Genomic DNA, 22,027 nt, shown 5'->3' on the forward strand with positions numbered 1-22,027 from the left:
CCTCTAGCGCGTGCTTCCCAAGGAGACTAGGGTGTGGGGGCGGGGCATTGCTTGACCCCTAGAAGTTAATGGGGCCCGGAAAGGCGAAGATCCCTTCTGGAAAGAGAGCCAAACAAAATGAGCCCCCCACTGTGCCCTCTTAGTATCTTTTATTTAGTTCTCTAAGACCAAATCCCCACGGTTTATATGGAGACACTTTTTGGGAAGTTTCTACAAAGCGTGCCCCCTCCCCCAAGTAAAGCCTACTGTAACTACTTTTTCACGGAAGTGAAGCAACGGTATATATTTCCCCAGTACATTCACACCCCCCTTCATTTCCATCCCCTCTTCCTGAGTGGGTGGATTTGGACTCGCTTGGACTCAGTGTACCTCAGTCATTCACACAGCACCCCGCCCCCTTTCTCAGGGGGTCCTGCTCCTGAGGGAGGAAGAGTGGTGGTGGGGCTAAGGTTTTATTTTATTTGCTTCCCCTCCCCCCGCTTTCGCGCAGCCGGTGCTTGGGGCGGGGGGATAAGACTAGCTCACAAAAACAGCAGTTTGCACGTGTGACCGGCCTGGCTTGCGGGTGTGCGCACTGGCGAGTGTGTGTGAGTGCGCGCGCGCGTGTCTCGGTGTGTGCTTTCTTGTTCTCTTACAGGGTACAATGTTAAAAAGCCACCGCTAGTCGCCCCCAGTGCTCCGACTCTCTGGGTCTTTTTGTCTCTAGAGCAGATTAAACGTCACGTCCGCACTTGAACTTGAATTTTATCCCATTGTACAGAGGCAGCCCCAGCCACAGAGAGACCGAGAGCTCCCGGAGAACCCGGACTCCGCCATCTTCACGTTGCAATCTATAGCTCCTGTCCACGCCCGCACCGACCCGGGCGCACTGGGCGAGCCGCCCCGCAGCCCCGCTCCCCCTGGGCCCGCAGAGCCGGGCAGTGCTGGGGAGCGCGCGCGGGGACTGCAGCCCCTCCGGCCGGCGCCAGCCTGCCAGGTGACCCGGGAAGAAGCCGCTCCCGGAGTCCCCCAGAGCTTCGGAGGGGTCAGCCTCCGAGAAAGAAAAAAGCAGGCAGCGCGCAGAAAACCCAGAAAGAGCCGAACCAAGGCAGTTTTTCATTGCTTTTGGGCTTTTGAGGGGGCGGGGTGAGGGGGTACGAGACAAGTCCCCAAGTTTTCTTTGCTTGTTTTTTTTTCTTCTTTTTTTGAAATTTGTTTGCATTTTTTCTCCCCCCTCCCCTTGGGTGGAAGTGCGCGTTCCACCTACCAGACCCCGAAAGAAAAGTGTCAGAGGCCGGTGCAAAACCCGGCGTAACTTCAAGAAGACATTTACAAGTCTAAGAGGCCAAACACTTTGAAGAAGTGTGAGAGATATTTTTCCTCCAAAAGAATATATTTTTAAAGAAACCAGCCAGTCCGCGGCGAGCAACAGCAGTTTTATCATTTATTTTTGCCTTTTCTATTTTAGACCAAACCATCTTCCTGGCTTTTTCTTTTTTTCAAAAACAAAAACAAAAACACAGCCCAGAAGAAAGAGCAAAATAAAGACGAAGAAGAAGAAGAGGAGGAGGAGGAGGAAGCGAGGAAGGGCAGAGGCACCAACCCGGGCAGAGGAGGAGGCGCAGCGGCGGCGGCGGCTCGGACCCCCTCCCCGACCCGCATCTGTGCAGCTCTCCGGGCGATGCCAGAATAGATGCCGGGGCAATGTCCCGCCGCAAACAGGGCAACCCGCAGCACTTGTCCCAGAGGGAACTCATCACGCGTAAGTGTTTGCGGCGCGCGTGAGGGGCCGGCGGCCGGGACTTCGGGCGCCCGGGGCTGGGGACACCAAACCGGACGCAGCGGCTGGGCGCGGGGCCCTGGGAAAGTTTCTCTGCAGCCTGGGGTAGCAGCTGCGGGCTCCGGGTCGAGGAGGGGACGCGCGGGTTTGCAGGCGGCTATGCGCGCCGAGCCCGGCTGGACGCTCGGCCCTCCAAACGGCGTGTGTGGCGGCGGCGGCGCTGGTGGCAGGGTTTGGAGAGGAGGGGGAGGGAGCAGAGGAGCGGAGGGGGAGGGGGAGCCGAGAAAAGTTGGCGAGCGCGTGGGTCTGCGCTCGGAGGAGCGGGTTGACCAAGCCCCAAGTGCGCCCCGGACCCGGGGACCCGCAGGGCAAGGGGGTGGCCGCGGGCTCCCGGTGCCGGGATTCTGCGCCCCGCCAGGCCGGGCGCCGGCCGCGCTGGTGCTAGGATTCCGAAGCCGCCGTCCCCTCCCCTCCTCTCGCTATTTGCAAAAGAATCCAGCTGCGCAGCTGTTTGCTGGGCTGGAGCACCCCCTCCCCATTTCCCCACCTCCGTCTCCTGGGACGGTCTTGTCTTCCCCCCCAACTCTAAAAGGAAAAAAAAAAAGGTGTGGGGGGAGGATTTGGGTTGGTGAAAAAAAAAATCCCTGCCACGAATTAAAAAAAAAAAGATTGTCAGGAGTGGGAAAAGAGGGATGCACTTATAACAGTAAAAATGAAGAGGAAAAAAAAAGGAAGGGGAGAAAAATACCTATCGACCTCTTATCCATCTCTCTATCTCAATATCTTTCATCTTCCCCATCTAAATAAACAAGGCAGGTCGCGGTGCAAATCCGCCGGATTTCAAGCAAGTGGCGGGGCTCGCGAAGTCAGGCAGCAGGGCAGGCACGCAGCAGCTTCCAACGCCCCAGCTGGGTTCATTTAGAAAAGAAAACGCCGGCGAGAGCCGCGCAGGTACGCAGTTCTCCCGGAGCCCGCCGGGTCCCCGCGCTGGTACCAGCGAGGTCGGCTTGGAGAGCTCCGGGCCGGCCCCAGTCGCCACAGCCTGCTCGAGCCTCTCCCCGCGTTCTTTTGGTCGCGGTTGCTTTTTATTTATTATTATTTTTTATTGCAATAGAAATAAAATTTCCTCTGGGTGCCATCGAGACCTCAGGCAGGTTGTAATCTTGCAATCCTTCGCTCACCTCCCTGCGCCGGGGCCGGGCTCCCCGCGCTGGAGCTGTAGAAAGCTATGAGCGACGGCTGCCGCCTAGGACTGGCTGCCCTGCGGTCGAGAGCCGAATATTTATGTTATATTTTAAAGAATTTAAATAAATAAATAAATATATAAAGGGGCTCTCCCCTCCCCTCCAACCCAGCACAGGAGCCATCTGCTCGGAGCTATTGCTGTTCCCATCTCTCCTTTGTTACCGCAGACACGTTAGTAAGAATTTGTGCATTTATTATTATTGTTTGGGGGATATATATATATATATATATATATATATTAAAGTGAGGTTCTTGGGAGAAGGATGCCTTTTAAGGGAGGAGGGAAGAGGAGTCGCCTTTATTTTTTCAATGTTGTAATGTCAAAGGAGACTTGCTGGTTGTATTTAAAACAAAATGTTTTGCAATCAGATTTGAGCCTGGTCTCATCAAGAGGCATTTGACCACTTGACGTTTATTTCCTTCTTTAGTAAGCTACAGCCACGGGTTATTTCACCGCTCCTTCCTACCTTTAGGTGAGGTAGTTGTTAAAATGTCCATACTCCCAGAGCTTAATTTGTCCAGGAGGCGGTTTGCCCCTGGGAACCCCTGTATCATTGTAAAGATTGTTTTTGGGGAGGGGAGAGAGTCGATGGGAAGGGGGAGAAGCTGGTAGCCTGGTACTGGAGCATTTGCTGTTGAGTATTCTGGAAAAGGCAAGTAGGTTTGCTGTCCCTCTCTGGGCATCCCTGGGACATCCTGAGCAAGCTCGGACCAGAGGGACGGGTGGCAGCTGGGCCTGGGAGTGAGGGGTGCTCGGTGTGACATCCTTCCAACCTGCATTGGTTCACTGTGTCACCCTTGCTCAGAGCAGCTGGGAAAAGGCAGCTGACGTTGTAGCAGAAGCAGAGAAGGCAGAGTGTTGGGAAGGAGAGGGCCAGGAGACTAGGCTGCCTTCCGGGGGGCCTTGGGAGCCCGGGCATTGTTTAAGGGGTTTAAGCAAGAAGAGTGGTCCAACCAGTGCTCAGAAAACACTGCTTATCCCAAAGCAACCGGCTTCCCTTTCTCTGCTCTGTCACCCCGGAGGTGGTAAGACGGATGCAGGAGATCCACCGTGGCTGGGGAATGCGACTAGTGACAAACTGAAGGATGCAGGAGCCTTGGTTGCAAGGATTCTGAAGCCCTGGCCAGGAAAGCAGGTGTTGTCACAGCCCCTTCAGGCGTTCACATGTGAGATTTCAGATGTGAAGGAAACCATCTAAAATGTGGCGTATCGTTTTCAGTTGGGTGACAGCCTTGGGCCTGTGGGGCAACAGCTTAAGGTTCTTTGGGGGTGACGCAACTTAGAATCACCGATGACCAAGGAAACCAGGAAAACACAAAAATAGCATCCATGATCTTGGTGTGTTGGGTATGGGGGTAGGAGGAGGACCCCCGTAATGAAGTTAGTTACATTTTAAAGGCAGGGCAGGTAAGAAGGGGAGCGGGGAAGCTAAGAGTGGCAGACTGCTGGAGAGGAAAGCCTGGCCTTCTGGTTTCAGAAGGTTCGACCCAGATGGATTTGGCTTTTCAAACAAGAGGACAGATACAGACAGCCATTAATAAAAACAAACACAAAAGACACGGGGACAATGGTAGAAGGGGGGTAGGAGAGGTAACCTCTCCTACCAGGCAGAGGGAAGGGCCATGCTGCCAGGCAGGGTCAGGCAGAAGGAAATGTACTCTACAGTCGGTGGGGAAGCTCAAGGCTTTCTGAAGAAATAAGGGAGGTAAAATGGAGTGGTCAATTATAGAACCCTAATTAAGCCAACTTTTCAATAACCCACCAACAGGTTTCCGAGGAAGACTAGTAATTTTTGTATGCCTTCATGATTTTGCACAACAACCAGACACCCAAAATTTGCTGCAGAAGTTAGGCTAGCTGTATTAATTTCATACCAGCCTCTGCAAATAGGGTTTGTGATTGTTGCATGTTTTAAAGGTGGCTACGTTCACAGTGACCCGAACCCTAGAGTGCAATATGTCTATAATGGCCCACTTATCTTACTAAATTGTGTCCCTGGTAAATTTCATAGGACTTGGGCCCTCTTTTATTTTCGTCTTTTCGGTAGTCAGGTAGGGGCAATGAAGTTTGTCTGCCTTTTGCACAGAAGGGAACCCCGTGTCATTAGAAGTGTGATATGTCAGCAGCTTGGATTCCATGGGAGAATAAAAATGTGTTTGTCGAAGGTGTTATGCCAGGTTGATTTTATTCATCTGTAATTCACACCGGAGAGAAAGCAGCCATATGCATATTCTAACAACCCCAATATTTTTAAAGGGTATTTCTCCCCCCTCTTATTTGAAGATTTTTGTATATATGCATGTTTATTGTTTGGAGCCTGGGCTTTGGCAAATTTTGTCTGGTCTTCAGGATCCTTCATAACAGAAAAGCGAGTTGATTGTTTAGTCCTGGGGTGAATATGGTTGCTCCTGGGGAACTGAGACTTGGGAGGGTCAGGGTTAGATGACTAGATGCACCTGGTGCCTTACCACCGAAGGTCTCAGCAAGTCTCCCTTGGCCGGAAGAAAGGGCGACTTTCAGCATGTTTGACAGTAATTGGAACTATGTCTCAGGTGAAATAGATGCATGTAGAACAGTCTAGTTACAGACTCCGGTTTCCTACAGCAGCCAGCCGGCAGGTTTCCAGCACCTAATCAGACTCTAACTGCTGACCGGTCCTCCTAACCTTTGTGTATCCATTTTGCACCTCTTATCTCATTGCCGTGGACTCTTTGTTGCTTGTTGTGATAAAATACTTCACAAAGTAAACTTTTGGTGGAATTGGCTTTGGTTAACGGCAACCCTGATGCTTCAAGCCTCGCCTAGCGCCTCTCGTCAGCTAGGGGGCGCTCGGTGCCCGTGTCATGGTGGTGGCGGCTCCGCTATTCCTGGGAACCCGTGTCCATCAGCAGCATCGGCCGGCAGCAGCAGCACGGGCTGCAGTTTGTGTCGCTGCAAAATGTCTTAAGCGTGAAGTTGTAATATTGATTTTCCAGCAGAGATTCGTGCAGGATAAAATGAGAATATAAGTTTGAGAAATCTATTTTCAAGCCATCGCCATCGATTTGTAAGCCCTTACCTGGCAGGTGGGGAGGTATTTTCTTTTCCTTCAATTTCCTTTTCTTTTTAAACAATTAAAATTGCTATTCCTGAATGAGCATATGTCCCCTGATCTGTCCATGGTCTTGACGTTCTGAACATTTTGTTTTGTTGTATTCAGAATCCATTTGGGGAGTCCGGGAACAGTGAATACCATTTTAGGGGTGGTCCATCTTGGTGCATGTTACCAGAGACGGGGGCACATATCACTGTGAATTGCTGCTTAAGGAAGTCCTGGTCCCAAGACGGCTTTATGGATAACAGTCCTTTCAGGTCCGATCTGTAGCCCGCTCAGCGCCATCCATCCCATAGTGAGCCCACAGAACTGAGGTAGAACCAGCTCTTTCCCTAAAGATATAACATAGCTCAAATCATGTGGGTAATCTTGTGTGCAAGGAGTGTGTGCTTGCCAGGGCCAGCAGCAGCCTTTCACCCCAGACAGTGCCCTACGTGGCTGGCTTATCATGCGGCTACATTGCTCCCCAAACGTGTGATTTAGGACTGGGGAATATATGTACCGTGTTGGTGGTGGGATTACTAGATCTATAACGTCTTTGCTTTAGAGTTCAAGAAATCTGAAGATAGCACAGTGAGCTGGAGTCCTATGCATGAGTTCAGTGGGTGAGCTCAAGAGCTTGCCCTGACACAGGAAAATGCTTTTCTTCTAACCTGAAAGAGAAATAAATTAGGTCAGACAAAAGCCTTCCCTGTCATCAGCTGGAGGAAGAGGGCCAGCCATTTATCTGATGATTTCTCTACTTCATTTAATGTTTGAACCCGGCCAGTTGTAAGCACACTGTGGAGGCCAGCACAGAGGGTAGCTCTGAATTGAAGAATGCAGTACCTTTCAGTTTTGGGTCTGGGCAGTGGCGTTTGGCCTACAGAAAACTGTTTTTTTTTAATCCAGTTTATAGGAAACCCCCAATCATTTGCCCTGGAAGCTGAGGACCTTCTTGAGCGGTGACTACACACCAACACAGACTTTCAATTCATGGGAATATATATATATTGGACTATGGGGTAGGTGGTGGCTGTGAGAAGCTCTCTCTTTTTTTTGGCTGCCTGGTTGTCATTCTTTTTAGCCTAAACTCTCCAAGGATTTTGTTCCTAGGTTAATGCTGATGTTATATCTGGGGAGGATAGGTGAAAATAAACTCTTTTGGGGGACTGTACCCTGCACTGAATGGCCAAGGTATTGATGCCGGCTGAGCATCCAGCCCTGAAGACTTCATTAGCCTTAGGCATACTTGTTTTCTGCTTAGTCGGGAGGAGACAGAAGAAGGCTGGGGATGGTGGGCCCGCATCATACAGCTGTTCTGATCATGGCTTTGTCCTGTCTCAGCACCCCATTGACTCGTTGACTCGTATGATCCTGCCTGGGGGGGTCTTGAGTGCTCTGCCCTCTCTGTCAGTTCTCCGGCCTCATAAATCTGCTTTCCCGAACTGAAGCTAGATATCGGCCTGTGAGCTCTGTTCACATTCCATTCCCCGTGTCTCTGGTTTGTGGACTGCCTCCTTTGAAAGCTTAGCTTTCTTTCCCAGGGTGTGCCCAAAGATTGCTGGGAGCAGGCTGTCAGGGGGACATACATCTTGTGCCCTCCTCAGGAGCTGGTGAGAGGTGGGCATAGCGATCTCTTGTTTACTGGCAGGATGAGCACACTAGATGGTGAGCCGTGTTGTGTTCCGGGGACTCGTGCTGGCGTTTTTGACACATGCAAGTCTTTTGTGTTGCCACTGAAATTCCAGAATTTCATTCTTTTTTTTTCCCCCTCTCTTTCTCTGTGGAAGCTGATAATTTGCTTGGGTGTGGAATTAGCCGGCTCAAGCTATTGACTGCAATGAGATGCCAGACCACACAAAATTAAGTAACTTCTAAGTAAAAAGAGGGTTAAAAAAAATCCTGTTTTGCTATAACTTTTTACGACCTTGTTTCACTGAACTGCTAAAATACAAATACATTTGCGAACCGCTCCAAGGGGCCTTCTAGAACAGCATGCCGAGAGACTGAAGAAAGCTGAGAGCCAGTATTACCGTGATTAGCAAGTGCCTCAGATGGAGGCATTGCTACCGACTGAAGACGATGGGGTTGGAGCCGTGTTTAAATTTCTACCTTGGAGAGGAGACATGGGAAGAAACTGGTGCCCTTGTGGGCTTCTCGTACCCTCTGAGGATCTGGATCCCCTGGAGACAGTCTTACGTGCATTGTACCCATGGACATCTTCCCCCTGTGTCTTTGAAAACCCAAATATTCAACAAAACAAATGCTCTCATTTGGCTGCAGAGAACAGTCTTATATCAAATCATTCCTAGCCCCGCTGTGGCTTGAAGATCGAAGGCACTTGCAGTTTCATGGGCAAATGTGTTTAGAAGCTGTTCTGTCGTTGATAGATTTTTTTCTTCCTCTTTTTTTTATAGGCAGCTGTTTTATTTATCAAAGCGTATGTCAATTCATTCTCACTTGTCATGGCCTTAGCTTTTCATTTGGACTTTTTGGTATGATGAGGGTCTATGAGAATATCTGAGTATTAATTTTTTTAGTCTGTTCTTAGTTTTTAGGGGATCCAGCCTCCTGAACTCTGATTTTGGGGTTCTGGAGAGTAGTGCGCAGTGAGAGAGAGGATGAGGACTAAGCCCGCGGAGCACTTTAGGACACATTTAGGGGCTGATCTTAATCTACCCACGTTTCCCCCAGGTCAGGCTGATAGAGGACAGTCTGCGCAGATGGAGGTCCCCTGCCCTCACCGTGTAATTTCCCTACCTAGAGTCTGTCAAACAAGGCTGTATAAGTGAGGTTCTCCCTGCAGCTAAGATGTCTTCATGGATCAGAAACTCCCTACCTTCCTGGAATGCTGTCTAGGCTCCATCGTGCCCCTAGGTGGTCATATCAGCCCTAATCCCGGTCAGTTTCCGAGGAGGAGAAACCCACTCCGTCCTCACATTCTGTGACAACGGATTTCTGTCTGTCTTTATCCCATTTGTCAGAAATGATGAAAATTCAGGCCAGGTGTGGTGGCACACGCGTTTAAACCTAGCGCGGAGGCAGAGGCAGGCGGATCTCTGAGTTCAAGGTCAGCCAGGTCTACGGAGCTAGTTCTAAGATAGCCAGGACAATACAGAGAAACCCTGTCTTGAAAAACAAAACAAAACAACAACAACAAAAAGAGAAAGCAAGCAAGCAAGAAAGAAAGAAAGAAAGAAAGAAAAGACAAAAGAAAAGAAATGGTGAAATTTTCAAATTTCAGTTTGAGTTGTGTGCTGTGGCTGGCATGAAACAGGCGGCTGGGGGGGGGGGGGGCAGCAGCCTGATGTGTGCTATGGCCCTGTCCTTCTGGGGAGGTGGTTCTTGGAGAGTCTTAGGGAGATGCTGGGAACTGACACTTCTAAACCCTGCCGCACTTCTAAACCCACTGAGGGACAGCGGTCAGGGCAGAGGGAGTGGGATAGATGTGTAATTCCTGCTTTGGATCCTGGTAGTTGGGACCTGCTAGAACGCTGTTGGGAACCTAACCCTTTGCGACCCAGCGTGGGCCTTCCTCCCAGTGTGTGCGTCCTCTCACTTCCACCTCACACTCTCTGGGCACATCAATATTCCCTCGGTTGCAGAACTCCATAAAACCTCTGGTTGTGTCTTGCGTCATCAAGTCATAGATCATTTTCTCCCCCAATTGATTCCTGCTTTCTCCCACCCAGCCCCCTCCTTCCCCTCCCTGGGGTTGTTATTTTCCCCGTGATCCAATAAATTAAAAATTGATGGGAGTTCAGAAAGTGTTGGGCTCTGCCGGGTGCGAGTGTAGGTGGGGCTTCCTGTTGCCATGTGCACCTCTTGGTGTCTCAGCCTCTCCAGAGTGTCCACCCAGCCGAGCGTGAGGAGAGCCTTCTGCAGACTGTTGGTAGGCACAGGCCAGCTGCCTGAGACTCCGGCTTCCTGGGAAGCAGGCATAAAGTCTCCAGTCAGAGGAGGCAGAGCTCGCTGGATGCTGAACGTTTCTTGTAAACATACATATGCATTGTGATGGCGGCTGTGGGCTGTGACGTTGGCGGCACACTGTTTTAACAGCCAGCCCCCTCTCCCCATCCTTTCTTACTGTCTCCACCTACCTTATTGAGACCGTGCAGACTGTGGGTTAGCCATTAAGGATAGAGACTTGGAGTTGAACAGAAGCAAGGGGGAACATGAGCCCATGTACACAATAGTGTGTGTGTGTATGTGTGTGTGTGTAGCAGTGCACACACCCCATGGCCTGGGCACAGCAGGTAGCTGGTTTTCTGGCTGGAATTCCCTGAAGGGCAGGTGTAGGGCGGTTGTTGAAGGACCAGGACGGGCAGGGTCCTGGGATCTGTGTGCACACAGAGGACTCCCAGGCCAGGGGAGGCTTTCTGAACCCCACTGGAGATTTGATGGCTGCCTGACTGGGCCAGTGTGAACAGCTCCTCTCCACTTCTGTCTTCTGTCCCAGATTCCTTCCCAGTGGGGCTGAGACATGGGAAGTTTGCCTTAGGATCAAGGGTTTCCCCTTCCACTTAACAATGATGCCCATTATTATTTGTGAAGCCTGATTTCATTGCCTCTAAATGCGTTTACCAGCTGGGAGAAGGCCCAGCCTTGTAAATAAAGTGTGGTTTTGTTGTAAAAGAAAATCTAGCTCCCCCCCCCCCCCGTGTGTGTAAATATATATTTGTTCACGTGCTTTAGATTTAATATTTCAGAACTCTCTCCAATCCTGTGGTATCATATTCAAGCAAGTTGCTGGCTGCATCCGTCCATTCATTTTCCTCTTTAATGAGTCAAACATTTTAGCAACCGCTGCTCTGATTCGGCTCATGGTGTATGGAAAGCAGTAATATTTCGCAGGCCGCCTGACACTCGGAGTTTTTCAGGGAAGCGCGTATCTTTTCAGAGAAATGTTTTACCTGTGCCCAGCTTGTTAAGGCCTGAGTTTGTGGGATGAGGCTGAGGGAGGGGCTGGTTTGTTGAGTCTGGGGCTGGAAGGCCGGTCTGTCTTCTCTCCTGTGGCAAGTGGGACTCTCTGCCTATGGAAGTGGAGGCTGGGATATGCAAGTGTCTGGGCCAGACCTCCGCCTTCAGTGCAGGGCTGCCGAGGAGGGTTCCCAGAGGGCCAGCCTCCCTTTTCTCAGGACTTGGCCAAGAAGTTCTTTTCCCTTTTCTTTCCTCTGTTATTGATACAGTTCTTAGAAGGGACACACACACACACACACACACACACACACACACACACACACACTACATGCCCAGCCCATATCCGCCTGCCAGCGGAAATGAAACCACAGCTTTTGGGGTGTCTCTCAGAGCTCTGCCTGAGCTTTCAGGCCCAATCAGCTGCCTGGTTCACCCAGAAGTTGGGGTTCAGTGGGACTCTGCTGCCTGAATGCTGGGGGGTGATCTTGCCACCTTCCCCAGGAAAGAATCACTAGCCACAGGCCCCAGTTCAGAGACCCACTCCCATAGACTGGAGGTGGGGAGAGGAACCCCCACTCCTTGGCGTTCATAGGGCGAGCAGGCCGTCACCTTCAGGAGTTTTACTTTCAACACTGGAAGTGGGAGGGGAGGTAGTTTTTATTTTTTTCCTGGTTCCTTCTCCTCCCAACTCCTTGAGTCGTGGCAGTGGGTTGGGTCCCAGTTTTAAAGGCAAGGCCTGAGTTCTGAGCTGAGCCTGTGCCGGCACAGCCTAGCCTGTCTGTAGGGCCCTGGTGCTCCAGGTTGGCTGCCTGTGAGGGGGAGGCACAGAATTCAGAACTACAGCTTAGTAAACAGAATTGGGGGCACTACACCAGTAACTGGGGCTCACGGCCTCACTGTATGAGGGAAGTGAGAAGACAGATTGAACACAGATGGACAGACCTACACCTAGATATTACAAAAGACGATGCTGGTTTGGCGTCTTGGTCAAAGGAAATGTGGACAGGGAAGGAATATCGTGCAGACATATATGACATTTACTAATTTTTATATAAGCCTGTGTTTCTTTGGAATTAGAGAATCACTTTGAAATTTTGTGACTTGAACCCTCCTAGCAGAGAGGGCATAACTCAAACTCTAGAGAATTGTCCGGGTGGGTGGGCATGGCTGAAAAAAAACCTTATTATTATTATTATTGATGGTAGACTCAATTAAAGGTCTGTGGAGCACAACATTGGGTCGGGGATGTGGGTTTATTGTTTCTATCAAAGGCTGTAAGGACCAGGTGCGCTGCCAGGCCGGCTCAAGGTGAGCATTGAAAAACCACAACACAGATACACCTCATCTGCTTCGTTTGGATTCTCAGTTTTATTTTGCCCTCCTTTTTTTCTTTTCTTTTCAGCTCATTTTCTTTGTGCCCCCCCCCCCCCTTTTTTTGGACCAAATAATACTTTGACAGGCTTCTTCTTCCATTTATTAGTGTTTCATTTCTGCAGACGGGCACAACCCAGCCTTCTATTTCTAAAGGGCTGTTCGCACAGCCCTCTCGTTTGGCTCTGAAATTATGTATATGTAATTGGTAATTAAAGGTACAAGCTTTTCAATATAAACAGTATTGCTCAATGTTAGATTATTAAAGGGAAAGGAGGCAACGAACAATTACCTTCTACGTCCCGACAAACGGTTTATAGGAACCCAGTCTTTCCCTCGAACCTTCAGCTTGAAGGTTGTGATTACATTTTAACCATGGCAAGGCAGCTTTTCATAAGATAAATCGGTAAATTAATTACGTAGCATTGTCTTCGAGCTCCCTTTTAAGAAAACTCCGATTTCTTTTTCAAGTATAATTAATGGTTTCTGGGCAGTGTGGCGAGGATTGCCCCTTTACCTATTATTTTTTGTTGTTGTTAAGGTGCAACAACAGATTTAGGATTTACACATCTGCGGGGTGTTTCTGAACTGCCATGTTTTCGGGTGCCTGTCAACATTTAATTCACAGCGGGCCTGCGTACCTCCTGGTGACCACGGGCAGAGACTCAAGGTGTGATTTCCATTGGCGGTACCTGCTCCTCTCTCCCTGCATCACGCGTGGCTCTAGGGGCACATTCTACGTCACCGGCCTCAGACGCTGCAGTCAGTTTTGCACATGGACTCACACAGGCACCGAGCAAACTTATGCTCAGAAAACACAAACAGCGACTTCCACGTAGTATTGGAGATGCCCCAGACTGTTTCCCTTCATGTTTCCACTCTCTGGCTCTGGCCCATTAATAACCTCACTGTCATGGAATGCCTCTTCCTCCTCTTCACCCCTCCAGCTCTGCTGTGCCAATCATTCCCCCTTTCTAATTGCCGTATAGCTTACGATTTACCTTCCTCCTCGGTGTCAGACCTGTGGCTGTTCCCAGATCCCGTGAAGACCTGGCTACTTGTACCTTCTTCCCAGCTGACAGGGAAGAATTCCAGCCAGGGTTGCCCAGACCCCAAGGGGAACACGGAACCTCCCGTCCACTGCCTTTGATTTATTATGCCACTCTGCTGTATGGCTTTCCAACGGTCCCTTGAGGGAGTGGCTGATTCTTGAAGCGTTTATTAGCTTCAAAATATTTAGGTCGTGTGCCCCTTCCAAAATAATAACGCAAACAGCAAAAGGAAGTGCTCTGACTGCTACAGACCCATGGAAAGTGCACTTTGAGATCTGCCAAACAATGATTTTGGAGTCCGAAGAGGCTTCCCCCCCTTCTTTTCTCCCTGTCTTGAATGAAAAGAAAACCGACCGATAGGAAAGGACTGTGTGAGCTGATAAAGCCCTGAGCGTGTTTGAAGGTCTGGAGGACTGAGCAGGAGCCCAGCATGTGGGGAAGCCGGCCTTCCCTTTCACATTCTGGAATCTGACTCTTCCCTCTGAGCACGGGTGCTTCTTTCTCTGGGCAGGACTGGCTTTCTAACGCCTGTCTGGGTTTCTGGGTTTCTGTTTTCCAGTTTGGTGCCTGGCCAGGACTCAGGTGGAAGAATGCGAGCAGGAAGCTCATGAATGGGGAGGCTAAGAACATGAATGAAAGCTGGTGGGGAGAGAGCCCAGCTCCAGATGGAGAGAGGGGTTGGGGCCCAGCGTTACTGCCTTGCTTCTCAGCCTTGTCACCCATTGGAATTAATGGGGGGGGGCAGCTTAAAGAATGCCGATGTTTGGCTTCCAGAGTCATTGATCTGGAGTGAGAAGCTCGCTCTCCCAGTGATGCCCAGATACCCTGAAGTGTGAGAGCCTCGCCGCCTCCAGCCCATGCTGCTGGCAGTCGGGGTGTGCGTGTTGGGAGAAATTGGCAAGGTGTGCTCCAGGGAGCAGAGAATCTGTGCTGCTGTGATGACCTCAGGGCTATGATGGGATGGAATGGCAAACTCCAATTCTGGGAGGATTTGGGGAGCCACAGAAACTGGCAGCCAAGGGGCCTGCTTCTTAGTGGGAAGGGGTGGAGGGAGCTGGTGCCTGTGATCACCTAAGCCCATCTTTGTCTTCTCTGCCCCTCCCCTGTCTCCTTTCTGTCTCCAGCAGAGGCTGACCATGTGGAGGCTGCCATCCTCGAGGAAGACGAGGGTCTGGAGATAGAGGAACCTAGCAGCCTGGGGCTGATGGTGGGTGGCCCCGACCCTGACCTACTCACCTGTGGCCAGTGTCAGATGAACTTCCCTCTGGGGGACATCCTGGTGTTTATAGAGCACAAGAAGAAACAGTGTGGGGGCCTGGGGGCCTGCTACGACAAGGGCCTGGACAAGGGCAGTCCTCCACCCTCCTCTCGCTCTGAGCTCAGGAGAGTGTCGGAGCCAGTGGAGATCGGGATCCAGGTCACCCCTGATGAAGATGACCACCTACTGTCACCCACGAAAGGCATCTGTCCCAAGCAGGAGAACATTGCAGGTATGACATTTGCTCGCCTGGTGGCTGCTGAAACCGCCTCCCCGGCTCGTCCTGCCCCTTAACCTTGGAGCCTTGATTCTTAGGGAGATCCAGGGCCTTCCAAGATGGCCTCTGGGTCACACTATCTGGGGCAGTGGCCCTCTGGGGAAGACAGCTGAGGGAGGCCCGACTCCCGACTGCTGCATGTTGGGTACTTTGCTTTTGGTGAGGGAGCCTTATCTTGAGCTTAATCCAGAGGTGGCCTGGAGTGCAAGACGGAAATTTGGAGGTTGTCTTCGTCCGTAATCTTGGCTCAGTCCCTGGCTTTGAAGCCAGGCTTGGTCTGGACTCTGTTATTCCCAACCCGGAAATGGTGTTTTTCTCATCTCTAAGATGGAGTTCAGGAGACCTTCCTGGTATCTGTCAGTTGCTGTAAGGACTCAGAAGATTCTGAGTGTGGCAGTACCTGGAGGCACTTACATGTGACATTTGTCTCCTCTCCTTTCTTGGGACTCAGTTTCCCAAGCTGTGAAAAGAGGAGGTAGGTAGACCATCTGACCCATAAGCCTGCTTCCTGTTTTGCCTGGCCCTCAGTTTGTGGGAACCTGTCTGAACTCTGATCCCTTAGAGGAGAACGGATATTCTTTTTTTTTTTGGCTAGCTATTTGGTTCTACCTAGATAGCTGTTTTGTTGCCCTGAAGACCAGGTATGGAGCTTCAGCCCTAGGTACCAGTGGTGTCTTTCAGTGGGATGTACCCACTTGGTGACTTTGCTGTATGTCTTTCCTTCTTGGCCATACTGTGGCATGCTAGAGTCTCCCAGGGAACCTCCGTGTGTTGTGCAAACCAAAGGTCTTGCTTCTGGGGAATATGAGAGATTTGTTCTACTGTGTTTCCCCAAAGAGACAGCAAGACAGGCTTTAGGGTTTGTTCAGATAAGGGTTCAAGTTCTGCCTTTTGACTTTGGGCCTGCTGCTTCATGCATTTGAGCCTCCGTTTCCTCTTTTGTCAATAGGGAGTGAATAATCCTAGCAGGCCTGGTATGGGAACGGAGAAAGAAGGGGCTCCACAGGTGCTTGGGCAGCGGAACTTGCTCTCAGAGTTTCCTTCTGACTTGGCCTCATGCAAGTAGGTAGCCAGATGGAGAAACATAAAAACAGTCCCTGTGGTGTTTGGGTCATGAACCCTAAGGACACTGGGACACTGTGTGTTCTGAGGAGGTGACACAAAGCATAGGCCAGGGCCTCACATTAGAGGCAGTCATCGTCCCGGCCAGCCCACCTCCAACACATGCCAGTTGCATGTCTTTGGGTCCCAGTTTGTCACCTGTTTGCTGGGAGGAGCTGCACAGTCTGCAAACGTCTGAAGGCACAGGCTGGGCAGCGGGGAGCAGGCGAGCCTGTGGACGATCTTGGCCTAGACTTTGCTTTCTGGTGGGTGTCTTAGTGGGAATCAGGTATGAAGACAATGCCAACATAACCAGGCACAAAAACACGGCCAGCACGACGCATCACCATTAAGGCAAGAAGGGCGTCTGGTCCCTTGTCATTGCCAGACATACCACTTGGGATGGATTTCAGAAGTGGGGGGACACCTGGTGTCAACAGTGTACAGCAGCCATTGAGGGATGCCTGGCCCTTATTTACTTTCATCTAAGCCCAGCCTCCAAATCCTCATTGTATGTTGAAGTCTTTCCCAAAGAGAGCCTGTGGATCACCGTGGGGAAGTTTGCTTAAGAAAGCAACTAAATGTGATTTTTCAAAAAGTGGTTCATCTCCCGGCAGCTTCGTCCTTATCCTCCAGCTCCCCCGATACCCTGCGTCCCCCATACTGTTAGTGACCCATCGTATTTTTATTTATGTGTGATGGGAGATGTCCTCAGCCCTTCTGTTCAGTGGCACGGCAAGCGACGCAAGGTGGGGAATGGATTTCTTCCATAGGTGGAATAAGCCCTTAGCAGCCTAAAGCGATACGTTTGTTCAAAGCATTTCAGATGTTATTCTAATCAAAGGCACACAGCACTCTGCCTGCCGTGTCAGCTGCCACTGACCATTTTGTTCTCGTGACCCAATCCACCCACCCTTCCTTTCCACGCCCGGGTCTCCTGGCCCCTCCCTACTTGGGTACCAACTTTTCTTTTCTTTCTTTCTTTCCTTCCTTCTTTTTTTTTCTTCATTTAATAGAAAGGAAAGATTAAAGAATAAAACATCAGTGGCTCAAATGTATAAAGTAATTTAATATGGTGAGAGCATTAATTATTTTAGCTTAATTGAATTCTGAGGACTCTGCAGTCCTTGCAGCTTGGTAGACAAGGCCTGTTTATTATTTCTCTGTGTAGATTAACAGTAAAGGAAACACAGATAACTTTCAGTTATTTATTGTAAAATAAATGTGTCAATTCGTGTGTGAAGCAAGCTGCTCAAAGATAATTGAGTCTTCATATTTTAAGAGGGGAGCCAGGAATCGTGGACTCTTCTATATCCAGGCTTCCGGAAATCCTTACAGCTGCTGTCCAGGCCGCTGGCACACTGGCCTCAGTGGGCCCCCTGCTCCTGCCTCCTGGCTGTGGCTTCAGGGGCACTTCCCAGCTGCCCCATGCCCTGCGGCTGTCTTCTCTGGCCTTGCTGGTCCCTGCCAGTAGCTGGTGGGCAGGTGGCTGGTGATCCTCGGGACTCTGCTTCTGGCTGGCTGGGGTAGCAGTGAAAGTATGTCACGTTCTGCAGCCTTCACTTGCTTCCCATAACCTTTCCTTTCTACCAGAAACTTCTAGAAGCAGGGCCCCAGAGATGGATGGAGGTGTTGAGATTTTTTCCTGTCTTTCACTGTGTCCCCAGGGTGAGAATTGAGCTGAGATCTGACTAGTCATCCAACTGAGGTGTGAACTCTGTCCCTACTCTTTCTTTGGCAATATCATTCTGAAGATGTCTGTAAACAGTCTGTGATCTTTTCATTGTTTTAATTGATAGAGGATTAGGAAGGTACAGAGAGGAATTTATAAAGCTCAGCTCCGGGAGGAGGGCACTCTTCATTCATTCATTCATTCATTCAACACCTACCACTCTTCTCAAGAGGATTGTGTGAGGAGATAGCAGCCCTGTCCTTGATGCTGGCCTCCTCGATGATGCTCGCCGATGCTCACTGGCTGTGGTAGAGGAAGTTCCTGGTGGCTGTCAAGGCCCACCTAGGGACAGCGGTGATTGGCTGAAGTAAAGCCTTTGGCTGAGGTCTGAGTCAAGAGTGCAAGGGGTGTTGATGGTAATACTCACCCGTGGAGGTCCTGGGTGCAGCTAGTGATGCCTCCCTATGGGCCTCTCTGCCTCTAGCAGGGATGCTCCACTCAGGCACTAGGTCCATGCACCCAGGCTGACCTGGGTGGGGGGGTGAGGAGATACAGGGTTTGCTGAGGGGCTGTCTAGGGCAGGGACAGAGAGAAAGGATTTCAGTTGTTTGGGGTCTGAAGCTGTGTAGGAAAGACAGGACGTGAGGCCACCCTGCTCCCAGCTGTCCAGCCCTTCAGAGACTCAGTTTTTCTTCTCTGTGCTAATGATGACTCAGGCCTGTGTGTGGGTAGCTGGTACAGGGAGGGCACAAGTACAGTGTACATGTGAGTGCATGCATGTGCTCCCCCCAACCCGAGGTTTTCTATCATGGCTCTCTGCTTCCCAACCGCACACAATTTTGGGTGTTTTAGGAAAGGCTCAGTGAGAACCGTGGAAGCTTCCACTGGGTTCTGAGACTCACACATCAGGAACAACGGCAGGGTGAGATGGGCAAGGGTTCAAGCCCACCCTTCTATCTTTTATCACATCAACGCCATGTTGTGATGTCCGGCACAGTGCCTCATCCTGGGAAGGGGTTGGGGACCTTGGTGTCCCCCAGACTGAACCCAAAGGCATTTACTGCAGTGGGTCTGATGGAGACCCTCTCTACTTTTCCAGTCTCACTTGCTTCTTTTTCTGCATCATGAAGAGGACTTAATGAAAGGAGACCTAGGATATATCACATAGATTGTGGCCTTCAAAGGAAATTTGGTTCTTCATGTTATCACCCGGCCATACTCAAAAGGGGTTTGGTCCAACGGGGAGGAATCTGCTGTCACCATCTTTTCCTTTCCCTGAATTAAAAAGGAAACAAAAGAAGGACATGACTGTTCTTAAGGGGTTGAGGTCTTTTTTTTTTTTTTTTTAATTACAGATATAAGGGAGAAAGCAGGCAGGCAGGCAGGGACAGCAGCATCTGGGAAAGTCCAGAGTAAACATGGCCAGGGTGAGCTGAAGCACGTTTGAGGGAGCGGGAAGGAGAACAAGAGAGATGCCATTTAGACGAGTGCTTGGACTAAGGAACTGGTCAAGAGATGGGCATAGCCAAAATGCCTGAGTTATTTAGGGGCCAGAGAAACTGGGGGAAGGGGAAGCCCAGCCAAGTCCCTGGGCAGGAATAGTTTAGGGTGGAGGGTGGAGGTATGCCGGACAGGAAGACCCTGTAACAGATAGGAACTGAGGGATGCTGGGAGCACCTGGCGACCTGAGTCTATTTTGATGTTACTAGGCATCTCAGTCATTTGTCCCAGGTTTGAGCCCTAACACTCCCAAACCCCAAATGTCAGGCTTCTGAAATGCAGGCTATAGGATAGTAATGGCGGGAGGTGGTAGGTCCCTAGCCTGGAGGTGACAGGTGGCTGTCACCATGGTGTCTGTGCTTGCTGTATGTGTCTTCATTGGAAAACCTGAGCTGGGCCTAGGATGAGCCTGGAGAGCCCTTGGACAGACAGGAGTTTGGTTTATGGTTTCAGAATCCCACTGCTGGAGAAAGGGGGTCCTGGTGAGCCCCATGGTTTCCATGCTGCTCTGAGAATAGTCGCTGCAGGGTATATAGAAAATTCAGTGTGAAAAACAGAAACGTTACCCTGGATGTGAGAGAAAGTGACTAAGTGGCTTGTGCTGGAAGCTGGAGATAACCCAACTTGAGGGGCGTCTCAGAACCCTTGCATTTGATCCATTGGGAGCTGCTATTTTCCCTCAAAATTAAGATGAGTTAAATCCATGTATATTGTGGTATGGATTATCTCGTTTTATTACTAAGTCGTGACAACTAATTATTAGTCCTGTCTGTAGTGAGGAACAGGTCCGTGTTCTGCCTGAGGAACCATAGCCGTGGGAGAACACTGGCTGGTGGACTGACCTCAGGGCTCAGGGTGGCCTGCCGGGAGGTCCAGATAGGCGCCGCTGGATTTTTCTTGTCGTTGTCCTAGAGGAGTTTCCTCAGATTTCTCACTTAAGTGTTAAGCCTCCAAATAGATACTTAAAATCCTATATTGAATTAGGGTTTGGAAGGTTCTTGGAGAAGTTAAGGAACTTGCCCATAGTCACGTAGGAAAGGGGAGTGAGACCTGCTTGACCTGGCCAGCTGACATTGGTTTTAAGGAGAGGAATTCTGTGAGTTGCCTGGAAGATCTGGGGGTAGCGGGCACCAAACACCTCTATTCCCCCATCTGACCTGAGTTTGGAAGCCCATGCTGGAGTCTGGATGCAGCCAGGAATCCTCAGGCCCCCAAAACTTGACCCTTGCATGTGAAGGTGGCAGCTGAGCAAGCTCTAAGATGTAAATTTCCATGGGCCTGGGTTGAAATTTTTTTTTTCTCACTCATGAAAATTATTTGCTTTATTTTATACTCCTTGTTGCAGTTGTTTGTAACCCACAAATACAAACCATTTGTTTTATTTTGTGGAATTGTGGGTTTGAGGAAGTATTAGCTGTTCATTTCTGGGAGTCTCCGCCCCTGTACAACTCGATGGTCCATTGCTTTCCAGGACAGGCTGCTTACTGTAATTTTTACTCAATGTTGTATGGCTGTACACTCAGCCCCTAGACCAGGAGCTGTGGTTACAGGGGGTCACTCAGAGGAAGGCTGGCCTCAGAGATGACATGGAAGAGCTGGAGCTGGCAATGTCACCACAGACTTGGTGGCTTGTGTGAAGTTAGCACTCATGATCCCGAGTCAGGACGGGCACTGACTGGAGGACAGTGCCCCTACCTGTCCTGTGCCCATCTGTGGTTATGTGTCCATTGTTGATAGTGTGGCCCCAGCTGCAGGATGGTAACCAGCAGGCGGCTTCCTGGGTCCAGGGAGAAAGAGTCAGGCTGAGGGGCGGGGGTCTGGCAGAGACCTGGAAAGTATATCACTATCACTAACCATCACTGCCCAACCCTGAGTCTTGGGGCCTTTCATCTCTCCAACAGGGTCCCACTTTACCTGTAACTGGGGTGAGCTTCTGCATAGCAGGGGACAGAGGCTCCCTAGCTGTATAAACCAGAGCAGTTCTAGTGACAGACACGACTTCAGTTCTGAGCTGTAGTCCAAAATCTTAATGGATTTAAAAAGCATTGGTCAGCAAGAAGGGTTTTCTCCCCACCTCCTGTTAGGCATATGTCTCTATTTGCTGAATGACATATTGGCCCATTGCAGTTGAGAAAGGAGGAGAAGGAAGAGGGAAAGAAAGAAGCCTGGCTCTGAGGGAGAATTTAGCCACACTCAGTCTGTTATTGTTTTTGGTTTGGCAGTAGTTAGCAATTGAGTTTCTTTTATTTTGTATGTGCATGTGTGTATGTGTGTGCATGTGTGTGTGTGCATGTGTGTGTGTTGCACAAGGTTTGTTGCTGCTGGTGGTATTAGTCTCATGCAAAGCTAGGGAGATTTGTGTCCACGACTATGCAAAGAAGACAGCCTGGCCTTCGCTCCTGTCCCCCTGGGCTTGTCTTTTCACTGGAGGTTGAGGTTTTCATTGTTGGATTTTCAATTTAATGCATGCTTCTTGGAGCTTAGTATGTGCTATGTGGCCCTGTTTTCAAGGCCTTGTAAAGATTAACCCTCCATTTAATCTTTTAACCTTGCGCGGGAGGTGTTAACCCAAACCCCACTTTACAGAAGGGCAAACGAGCAGAGATGCGGTCATATTTGATTCTTGGTTCCATCTGCGCTCTCCACCCTCTGAAAGCTGTAAGTCAGTTGCTACTTTCGTTTTGTAGGAGAGGCAACTGAGTCCTAGGCAGGGCAGTGTCTAAGTCTGTGGGTGGTTCACTGGAACCTGCCGCCTGCCCCGAAGGGGTCTTCACTGGGCCATCCTTCTGGGGGAC

The 22,027-nt window shown here is 50.2% G+C and overlaps 1 protein-coding gene and 1 long non-coding RNA gene across 7 annotated transcripts in view; both read left to right on the plus strand.

Moving 5' to 3' along the window:
- Positions 1-680: 680 nt before the first annotated feature.
- Bcl11b (BAF chromatin remodeling complex subunit BCL11B) overlaps positions 681-22,027 on the plus strand; it is a 90,622-nt gene continuing 69,275 nt past the window's right edge. For 2 of the 6 annotated variants that reach the window (XM_041633168.1, XM_041633170.1), the window contains exons 1-2: positions 682-1,741; positions 14,549-14,914. In XM_041633168.1, coding sequence (XP_041489102.1) covers positions 1,684-1,741; positions 14,549-14,914 — 424 coding nt within the window. In that variant the 5' untranslated portion in view covers positions 682-1,683. Of the gene's footprint in view, positions 1,742-12,994; positions 13,043-14,548; positions 14,915-22,027 lie in introns of those variants that run through there. The other 4 variants (XM_041633169.1, XM_041633173.1, XM_041633172.1 and 1 more) reach the window with 4 other exon arrangements.
- Positions 2,691-7,056, plus strand: LOC121434328. The gene is made up of 3 exons (XR_005972416.1): positions 2,691-2,710; positions 3,115-3,179; positions 6,991-7,056. It is a non-coding gene; the product is annotated as an uncharacterized LOC121434328 (long non-coding RNA).

The sequence above is a fragment of the Microtus oregoni genome, unplaced genomic scaffold (genome assembly GCF_018167655.1).
Source record: "Microtus oregoni isolate MIOR12 unplaced genomic scaffold, Mior012 000043F_ref0000047, whole genome shotgun sequence".
In the NCBI taxonomy this organism is placed as follows: domain Eukaryota; kingdom Metazoa; phylum Chordata; class Mammalia; order Rodentia; family Cricetidae; genus Microtus; species Microtus oregoni.